The 10164-nt window shown below is 53.0% G+C and overlaps 1 protein-coding gene across 1 annotated transcript; it reads right to left on the bottom strand.

Moving 5' to 3' along the window:
* Positions 1-494: 494 nt before the first annotated feature.
* Positions 495-2960, bottom strand: HELT (helt bHLH transcription factor). Its single transcript, XM_024562833.3, has 4 exons — positions 2499-2960; positions 1943-2047; positions 1578-1674; positions 495-1165 (listed from the first exon to the last, which is right to left on the bottom strand). The coding sequence occupies exons 1-4, from the start codon at positions 2523-2525 to the stop codon at positions 669-671; spliced, it is 726 nt and encodes a 241-aa protein (XP_024418601.1). The 5' UTR covers positions 2526-2960; the 3' UTR covers positions 495-668.
* Positions 2961-10164: the final 7204 nt, after the last annotated feature.

The raw sequence follows: 10164 nt of genomic DNA, 5'->3' as shown, positions 1-10164 counted from the left end.
ATTTTGTCAGATGTTTTTAAGCCGCAACTTAAAACTTCTTCATATATTATATATTATATATATATATATTTTTTAATAGAGACTTTTTAAGGCTTTTTAAGGCTCATCACGGATCCCGCGGGCCTGAGTGTCGCTGCGCTCCAGACCAGCGGGCGTCTGTGCCCCGACGTCCCGGGGGGCCTTGTTGGGGGGAGGAAGGGCGCCCTGTTAGAGCTGGCGAAAGTCCGAGAAAGCCATTTGGGGACCGGTCCTTGGATTTGCGTTTTCTGAGAGCCAATATTCAGGCACTCTGCCTTTCCGTGAGGCAAATGCCCAAGATGCATTTGGGGCGGATGCGGGTCTGCAGCCTGGGGGAACCTCGAAATCCATCCCCAAGGACGCCTCCTTTTAGCCTCCCCACCCCAAATCACCTTGGCCCTTATGAGCCTCAGGCCATTGGCAACGCAGAGGGGACGTGTTGTAGAGGAGCAGAAGATAACAAAGAAATCCATCTTTTAGGGTCTTTAACAGAAAACATTTATTGCCAGGAGGAGATCCTTCCGAGGATAATATGCTCTTGGCCTTCCCAGACCCAGCTATTTGTGGCACAATATTTACACCTGTACAATATACAGTATCTCTCCTAAGCAGCGCCCGAGGCCCAGAGCAATCTGGCGGGCGGGCAAGGGTCAGAGCACCTGGGGATGCTGGGGCGTGTGCAGGTTGAGGCCGTTGGGGTGGGCGTGGCCAATCAGATTGAGATAGTGCCGGTCCAGGCCCTGCACTGGCCCTAGGAAGGAGCTGTGCTGCTGCGTGGGGCTCGGGAGCTGCAAGGGCGTGCTGGGCAGGTAAGGCAGCCCTGGGCTGCGGGCCGTGCCCTGCGGCCAGGGGAAGGGCCCGGTGGCCGCACCCTGCGGGAACACGGAGGCCTCACCAGGGCTGTGGCCCCCGAACTCGGGCCCCGCTGGGTGCAGCTGATAGGAGAAATCTGGCTCCGAGAACGACCCCAGGGGCTGGAAGGTGGGCTCCGCGTTCAAGCGGGCCTTGGACTGCAAGAAGGCAAGGATGCGAGCATACTTGGTGTCCTTGGTCTCCATCCGCTCCACCGTGGTGAGGTAGTGCACCAGATTCTTCATGCACTCGTGGTAGCCGTAGTGGAAGTAGTTGGCAAACTCTGCTAACAATTCTGCTGGAGGGGCGAGGAAAACCATAGAAAGGGAAAAAAAAAACCTGGGCAGCCCCTTTCCTACCGGGAGCCCGAGGGGGGTGCCAGGCACCTCCCATCACACTTTCTGGTCAAAGCGCCACACCTCTCTCCCCAGACTGGAGACTGGAAAAAGCGCAAACAAGTGACCTCCTTTTTCTTAAGAGGCCGACTTTACTCCTCCCCACCTGAGAGGAGGCAATGGAACCAGTACACTCAGAAATACATTCTCCAGCCACCTTCCCCGCCCCGCCCCCCGCCCCAGCTTTTGCAGGATCCCGACCCGCACCTACTCTGGCAGTTTGCAGAGAGGAGACCTCTCCGCGCGCCCCTTCAGTCCTACCACCACCCCCAGGTCTCTGAGCTGCGCACGCTGTATTCCCAGAATTCCCACCTTTTTCCCTTCCCCGGGGAAAATCAGCAGAGTGCAGCGCCCTCAGGTACTGAACGGTCATCTCCAGAATCTCCGCCTTCTCCAGCTTCCCGGAACTCTGCAAAGGGAGAAGGGTTCCTCCTAGCTGCCCAGCAGGCGCAGGCCGACCCCGCAGGACGGGTGCAGGGTTTTAGCTGGAGAGGGCTAGCAAGCAGGGTGCTGCTGTGGATGTGCGCGAGGGCCTCCTGGGACTCACTCAGCGCTCAGGCCCCTGGGGAAGGAGGCTCACGTGGAAAGGCCTCTCGGCCCTCAGTCTCCCGGCTCTAGGCGGAGAGTGGCAGCAGAAGATCCCCAGCGCCTAGTACCCTGTCTGGTGCCGACGTTACCTGCTTTGCCAGGGCCATGGGCACTGTCTTGCCCAGCTCGTTCAAACAGCGGTTAATCCGGTCCCTTCTCCTCTTTTCTATCACTTTGTGGGAAACACGGGTTCTCTGCGAACAGAAGTTTGCGAATTCCGGATAGCTTTGCGCAGGGAATCGACAACCGCACAGATGTAGCTGCCTGCCCACCGTCTTCCAGCCCCCAACGCTGCCCAGGGACTTGCTTCCGGAAGGAGCCCGTGTCCCTCCACACGTCGATCAAACGAGCTCTGCCCTCTCACACCCGCGCTGGCGCGCTCCCCGTCCAGCCTCCCTGCCCGCGGGGCTACACAGCCAAGCTGAGCGCCAGGGCAGTGGGGAGGTGGCCACTAGGCGTGTACTACCCCCCGGTTCAGGAGTCTCCGCTCTCTGTCCTCACTCCCTTCTCAAATCACTCAGAATTTCTATAGAGGAGAAATCACCCGTGGCCACATTCCTGCCATAGACACAGCCAGGTGACCTCTCAAGACTCAGCCGCCCCCACCATCAGGGCGCAAGAACGGTCTGGCCTCAGCCGACTCACTTTGCGTTCCTTGAGCTTGTCTGACATCCCGGTCAGAACGCGCCCTCGAGAGAGGCGGTGGCGTGAGGCACCCGTCCACTCTCCACCTCGTGTGCCTCTTCTAGTGTCGCAGGTAGACTGCAGCCTCCCAGCTCTGAGGGTCTGCCTTATAAAGCGGTCATCTTGGGCTCCAAGTGCATTCACGAGTTGAATTATTCCATGGGATTAGGGAGCTGCGTTTGGGGGATGTACGCATTCAAGATCAGCTTTAAAGAAGTTAAGGAAAAAAACTTAGCCGAGGGGGGCGAGCCGGGGGCCAGATCAGCTTTGTTAATCCACGTGGCCCTTAAAAGGACACGTGATCGGCGGGGACTAACATTTGCATGGCAACAGCCCGGGCAGGAAAAGAAGGCGGTAAACGCGGGGCAGCCGGGAGCGAGCGCCTGCCTGCAGCAGCCGGAGGCGCGGAGCGCAGGGGCGCAGCAGCCGCCGGCTCCGGGGGGCGAAGACCCTCACAAAACAGTGTCGCCTCCTTTAGTCCCACCGCTGAGACTCACACGATTGCCTGTTTACAAATCCCAGCAAGACCGCAGCCCCAGCGCCGAGTGCGTTTTAAAGCCTGTCCAGAGTCATTAAAGTAATTAAGTAAGCCTTTAATAGGCTGTTCCGCTGGGTTCAAGGGAGAGCTCTTGGAGACGGAGGCGCCCCGTTTGTTCCCAGGCTCTTCTCACACGACTTGGTGACACATCCGTCGCCCCCTTTTTTGTTTACACCGCTTTATTTGTCCGGACATCCCGGCAGGTGTGGGGCTGCGGCTGGCACACGAGGCTCCCGTCTCGCATCTCCCCTCCCTCTGGTCTTCGGCACGCGACGCTCCCCCCTACTCCCCGACCACGTCGCTTGCTTTTTTCCCTCCCCCCCTCGGGCTCTCTTCACGGGGGACCGAGGCTCAATTTGTAGCCTCTTATCCTATACGAAAATGTGCATTGAAAAGTATGAATAGTTTCATTGGGCTAAATTTTAATAATGCCAGAGGGTGGGGGAGGAGAGGCTGGCAGGCGTGCGTGTGTGTATGGTGAGGGGGGTGGTGGGAGGATTGGGGGGCAAGAGAGGAGAGTAGGCCGAGAAGAAAAGGGGGAATGCAGCTGGCCCAGGCGAGCATTATGCAACGTCACCTGCGAGAGGGGGCGCTTACAGACCCCTATTCATTTGCCTAATTTTGGTCAATTTAACAAACTTCAGGAGAAATTATTGTGGCTTTGTCAGGGAGGGTGAAGCCTTCTGATCGAATTAACAGCATGTTTTGATCCGGTAAATGTCATTAGAAAGGGAGAAACAATCGCGCTTAGAGGGCTCAGAGCAATGCGCCCAAGTGGCGACGCCAAAGCGCACGGCTCACAAAGGGAGCAAGTAGCTGCCACAGGGAACTTTTGTACCCGCCCATCGCCCAAGTTTTGACACAAAAAGGCATTATTTCATACTTGAATACGTTTAATCCAACGATTGTCTATTTTCTGCAAACATATTTTCACAGCATTGTTAACTTTTTATGTCCCCTTTTCGCGGGCGCCTTTTCTTAACGTTTGAGGGAGGGAGAGCGCAGACACTTTGGGCATCAATATTTGTCACTGAAAAGGGCTCCGTGAAGTTAGGGAAGTTGATCTCTTTTTTATGGTTTTAAAGAGCAAATATATGGGGGGCGGGGAGGAGGATGGGGATAAGGCAGGAACAGAAACCAGGGAGGACATTTGCTGGACGGGCCCAAGGGGAAGGAGGAGGGAGGCGGCTGGGAACTCTCTCCACGGACTGCGCCTCCGGGCAGCCTGGCCCCGCAGCCAGGACCTCGTCCCCCACTGACAGGGCTATCTCACATTTGCTGCCGCAGAACCACACTCTGGGGTCTCTAAGCTTGCGGGGCTTGGGGACAGGGGTGGCTTTCTTGCAGAGAGAAACTGTAAGAATGGTTTTTGTTTTATGACCTGCTCTAGAGCCACGGAGCTCTCTCCTCTTTCTAACCTGTACCTTCTGAGAACCGAGACGTCTCCTTACATATTTTGCCCCTCTCGTCTGCTTCCCGCCACCCTTCAATTCTCTCTACTCTGCTGAATGATGGCAAAGCACCCTGGCTCTCCCTTTGGGTGTTGTTACTCCTTGGCAGAGGTGGCTAGGGCGGAGCCCTTGCTCACTGGTGGGAACTTGGGAGCTCCTGGAACGCAGAGCTGTCCCCGGGGTGCAGGCACTGGGGAAACGAGCTGCCTACCTGCCACCGCCTTGGGAGGTGTGGGGCTTGGTCTGCACCGCTAGGGTGTCCCTCTCCGTCTTCCTTTCAGTCTCCGAGTGACGTTTCTTTCCTACTTCACGCCAGATTGGACACGACGCACACCCTCCCGCAGATTGCTCTGCCAGCCTGGAGTGCCCTCCCAGGGGTTGTCAATTTCAGTATATTCACTCTCACAAAGGGATTAAACATGAACCCTTATCATCCAAATTAACTAACGTGAATGGGTGAAAGGGAGCGAGCACACTCCTCGCCCCCACCCCTTTTTTAAGCCAGCGGACCAGGAGTTGATCCTCTTACTGCTGGTGTTAACCACCAGCTGCAGGCACCTTCCATGGGCCAAATTTCAGTCCTTGCAAACTTTAATTTCCCATATTTGCTCGGGAGCTGGGCTCCAGGGCTTGCCTAGGGCTGCAAAGCGCTCCTGTGCTTTGGGGACCAAGTGAATTGAAGGTGAGTGTGTGGGTGGGGATGGAGTGGAGGGGAGCGCATCCTCATTATTTCTGGGGCAGCAGCCCTTTCTGGGAGCCTGAGAACGCCTCTTCCCACTGAAATGAGGGAAAGGATGCGTTTCGTCTCTGCGTTACCAGCTCGCACCATCCTGAAGGCTCCAATGGCAGACAGGAAGTGCGGTGCCAGGATCCTCCTCGACTTCTTCCCCTTACTCCTCCTCCTCCTCAGGATGGCGATAAAGAGTCCCCTGATCTTGACCTTGTTTCAGCCCCAAATGAGAGCAGAGTGATGAAGAGCAGTGGTCGCTGGAGCTGAAAAGTTCTTCAAATTTCCGCTCCACCACCTATCAGGGCAAGACTTAGGGCGGATCACTGAGTCTCACTGTTCCTCAGTGTCCTCTTCTGTAAATGGAGGAGATAGTTACTTTATTTACTAGGTCACGAGGTGGCCACTGGAATGAAGTAAGCAAATATAGGCAAGGCACTCAATACAAGGCTTCCCTACTTAATGAATGGCTTTATTTTGCATGGAAATCTCGTCTGCAGTGCCTCTAGTGTAGTATAGCGTGAGGTCTTCATGTTGTATGATGTTTTCATTCATTTCCTATTTATCAACTCATCCAGAAGAAAGCTTCACTCTCCCTGAAAAGCCAGCGCAATTTCTTAAGTTGACCAAAATTAGGCGCACAAGCGCTTCGCCGCCCCCTCTCAGAGGGGACGTCACCTAGTGCTTGCTGGCCAGCTGTGTCCTCCTGGTGTGTGTGACCCGGAAAAGGGTGCAGGGCCTGCCCACATCACAGTCATTTCAAGTGATTCAGACAGTCAGCGTCAAAATCAAAGCAAAGCTAGGAAGTAAGACTACTCAGAAATTAGACAATGCTGATTGAATACATCTGTGTTTAGACTCCTGGAGAGACATGCAGGCAAAAAAGAATCATTGCATTACAGAGGGAGACAGTGCCATGAACCCCTGATAGCGGTACTGGGGTTCAGCACCGCTGGACAAAATACTGGGACAAGCGGTGCTAGCAGGTCCTTGCTTGCGGGAAGCCTTGCAATCCAGGCAGTGAATTCATTCCACTTGGTGCAGCCTGAGAGTCCCCACCCTTGCTTTCCTGCTGTCATGCTGGAGTGTCCATTCCTACCTGGGATTTTCCCATCAGGTAGCGCTTGGATGTCACCTACCTAATGGCGGCCTCCAACTTCAGGCTGAGCAGTGCTTCCGAAGCTTCGAAGTAGCCAGGAAACAAATGGAGATCTTGTTAAGTGTAGGTTCCGACATCCTTGGGTCGTGTTTACACTGCTCAGTATAGTTTCGTTGAAGGAAGGAAGACTGGGACAGGGCATCCGTGATTGTTTGGCATCGGTGCTGGAGCTGACTCTACAGGCGGCCTCTCACAGGACCGCACGTGGTCGTATTTCACCGCTTAGTTTTGGACTTTTAAAGCAACGGGGGGGGGGGGGGGAGTGTAAACAGAACCATTGAGGAAGAATACTTGGGGGGCGATTGCTGGATAGATGAAGGTGCCGCTTTCCACTTTTGGTGTTAACGTCACAGAAGCCGTGCGTGGTATCCACTGTGGGCTTTGATTATTCTAGGCTCTTCCTTGGCAGCTGATAATTACAGCTTTTAGCTCTGTGTTAACTTGAGCAACCATCCAGAAGGGATCCCCGAGGTAGCTTTGGCTTAGAGTTGAGGGGAGTTCTTTTTTACAGGATAAAGGTTTTCATCGGCTTTACAGGGCAAATTTGCACAGAAAACTAGAGATATATGTTCCTGAAAATGAGACATAACTATGATAAATAACATAGAACTTGGGGGAGAGACTCAGGTTGAGCAGAAGTGTAACTTACAGGAATGTTGATAAGAGGTCCCGCTGTACGGGCAGTTACCCCACGGCAGACACCCATGCGTGGAGGTGGTGGCCAGGCTCCTCTGCTCCCTCTCTGCCACCTGCCTTTACTCACGATCAGATCCAGCATTTACTATGTGCCGCCCCCTGGGTGGGGCAATGTGGGTGCCCCTGAGGAAAAAAACGAAGAGCTTTTGGTGACCGTCTCAGCTTCTGTGAGTGAAAAGAAGAACCTGGCTAAGGGGATGGCCCTAAGGGCAGACCCCTATCCCCAATTTGTGGGTTGGTTGGTCCACCCCCCTGAATTTGCATCCCGTGGCTTGGAGTTTTAATTCACTTTATTTCTTTACATTATTCTTACCAATTATACATTAATCCAAGGGCTTATAAATCCTCTTCCCGGAAGAACTCTGTTGCCTCTGAGAGTGTTGGGGACTCTCATTAGGGTGAACTGATATAACCAGATTTCATTCCTCCCTAACACCAAATAAAGGAGGCTGCCATGGAAACAAGTTTTGGTCAAGACGGAGTAATTTTGGAAAAGGTGGTATCTTGGTTTTCTGTGGCTGCTGTAACAAATTACCATAAACTGAGTAAAACAACAGAAACTTCTCTCACGATCTGGAGGCCAGAAGTCTGAAATCAGCAGCCCTGGACTAAAATCAGGTGTCTGCAGGTACATGCTTGCTCTGGAGGGTCTGGAGGAGAAGCTATTATTTTGCCTGTCTGGCTTCACGGCTGCCAGCATTCTTTGGCTTGTGGTTGCGTTCCTCCAGTCCCTGCCTCCACAGTCACAGTGCCTTCTCCATGTCAGATCTCCTTCTGCTTCTTGCAAGGAACCTAGAGTTGCATTTAGGGCCCACCTGGAAAATCTTTCCATCTCAAGACCTTAACTCAATCAAATAGGCAAAGTCCTCTTTTGCCATATAAAATCACGTTTATGGGTTCCAGGAATTGGGACATGGGTGTCTTTGGGGGCCATTATTTAGCCTCCCATATGTGGTTAAATGTCACAGCGGGAGCTCAGACAGCCTGTGTGCACTGAGGCTTTGGCAACAAGGCCACAAGAAGGGGGCAGGGGCATGGACAAGAGGAAGTGGGGGAGAAGATAAAAGGAAACCATGTTTGCTTCCCCACTTAACAGAGCTATTCTCACCCTCTGTTTCTTCTTTCTTGTCCCCCTCCTTCCCTTCCTCCTTTCTTATCCTTCTTCTGGCACAGGGGTTCTTGCTCTCAGGCCTCAGAATGAAGCCGCTGCAACATATTACCATTCACACACACACACACACACACACAGTGGCTCTGCCTTGAAACTAGCTAATTAAGGCCCCATCTTTTCCCCACTCTTTTCCAGTACCCCCTCTTCTAGTTGGCTGTTGGTCTTTTGAAACTGTCTTGCTCATGCTTACCAGAGCCTGAGATTTAAAGAGATCTGGATATAAATTCTAACTCTGCCTACAGAATGGTCTTGGGCAAGTTGCTGCACCTCAGTGTCTGCATCTATAAGACAGAGATGATGGTACCTACCTCCCAGGCCTATTGAGATGGCTCAGTGAGGTAGTGCTCAGTAGATCCAGGCATACAGCCCACACCAGAGGAGGTGCACAGGGGCTGAGATTCTAATGCATTGATTTGGATGAGCAACGCCCTGCTCTGTTCCTGGAACAGTGCTCAACTACAGTTGGGAATAGAAACTACTCGCTGCCTTTAGGGAGAATTTTTTTTTGTTTTTTTGTTTTTGTTTTTGTTTTTGTTTTGCCTTCAGGAGATACAAATAGGACATCTGATAGAAACAACGGGGGGTGCGATGGTAGGGAAACTCAGGACTTCCTGGAGGAGGTGATGCATGAATTGAGTCCTGAGGTTGAGTGCATTAGCTTCCTAGGGCTGCCAAATTACTGTAAACTTGGTAGCTTAAAACAGTGGGAATTCCTTTTCTTACCTTTCTGCAGGCTAGAAGCCCAAAATCAAGGTGTCAACAGAATCATGCGCCATCTGAAGGCCCCAGGGGAGATTTTCTTGTCCCTTCCAGTTTTCAGTGGCCTCATGTGCCTTGGTTTGTGGCAGCGTGACTCCAATCCCTGTCTCTGTCTTCACATGGCTTTCCATGGTCTCTCCTCCTCTTTTTATAAGGATACTTGTCATTTAATTTAGGAGTGGGTGGAGGGCCCCCACCAGGAAGGGGCCATCAGAAGGCAAGAAGAGAGGCCAGAGCGCCCCTAGGGTTCCTAGGAGCAAAGGAGCGGGTGGCTTCAGGGAGGAGGCTATGCCCCGCAGGATCTGATGTAGGAGAGATTCAGAAAATATGTATAGGATTCAAGGGTCCATGGGGAGTGAACGTGGAGGTCTTCATCACACTGCAAGTTTCTGAAGAGTGGGAGAGACAGAAAGGGGGGCTCACGCTCTGTCCCTGACCTGGGCTGTGAGGCTCTGGGCGTTTCTTAGCTGATGCATTCGCAATGCATGTCAGAAAGACAGTCCTGGCAAATGAGCAGCTGGAGTTGATGAAACATATCTTGTGATAGAGATCCAGACAGCCCAAGTCACTGGTGCCTTGTGGGGACTCTGGAGTACTGTCCTGCTCTTGTCCCTCATGGGCTAGTAACAATGATGTTCAGTGTGCAGGCGAACAACACTCGGTGCCTCTCAGGCACTGTGCTGCCCTGGGCACTAAGTGCTTTGCAGATTTTTGCTCAGTCAATCCCCACGACAATGAGATGCGCATTATGTCTATTTTTACAGATAAGAACGCAGGCTGGGGGAGTTCAAGGACACGTAAGGGTCCACAACCATTAGCTGGTACAGCCAGATACAAACAGGCTGACCTGATCCCAAACCAGTGCCCTCTCCAGCCCTGCTACAGCCTCGACCCCACTGCGATTAGAAGGCCCAGGAGATTCCTGAGCTGAGAGGCTCACACCACCTTCCAAGGACCAAGTGTGGCTGCTGCTTCTACAAAGCAGGGAGCAGTTCTCAATGTACCAGTGACCTTGTCGATGTGTTCTCCTCATAGCCCCCAACATGCAACTTACCTTCGAGTTCAGTTCTCTCTCTTGCTCTTGCTCTTCACGTTCCTGAAGCTCCAGTGAGTAGCGACGGCTTCC

The sequence above is a fragment of the Desmodus rotundus genome, chromosome 13, assembly GCF_022682495.2.
Source record: "Desmodus rotundus isolate HL8 chromosome 13, HLdesRot8A.1, whole genome shotgun sequence".
Taxonomy (NCBI): Eukaryota; Metazoa; Chordata; class Mammalia; order Chiroptera; family Phyllostomidae; genus Desmodus; species Desmodus rotundus.
This window is presented reverse-complemented; position numbering and strand designations above follow the sequence as displayed.

What these genes read in the sequence shown, in the direction of transcription:
- HELT (XM_024562833.3), bottom strand. Translation starts at nt 2,525, where the DNA reads ATGTCAGACAAGCTCAAGGAACGCAAA. An exon ending in ACAAGCTCAAGGAACGCAAA is followed by an intron (nt 2,048 to 2,498) that starts GTGAGTCGGCTG and finishes TTCTGTTCGCAG; the next exon opens with AGAACCCGTGTTTCCCACAA. An exon ending in CCATGGCCCTGGCAAAGCAG is followed by an intron (nt 1,675 to 1,942) that starts GTAACGTCGGCA and finishes CTCCCTTTGCAG; the next exon opens with AGTTCCGGGAAGCTGGAGAA.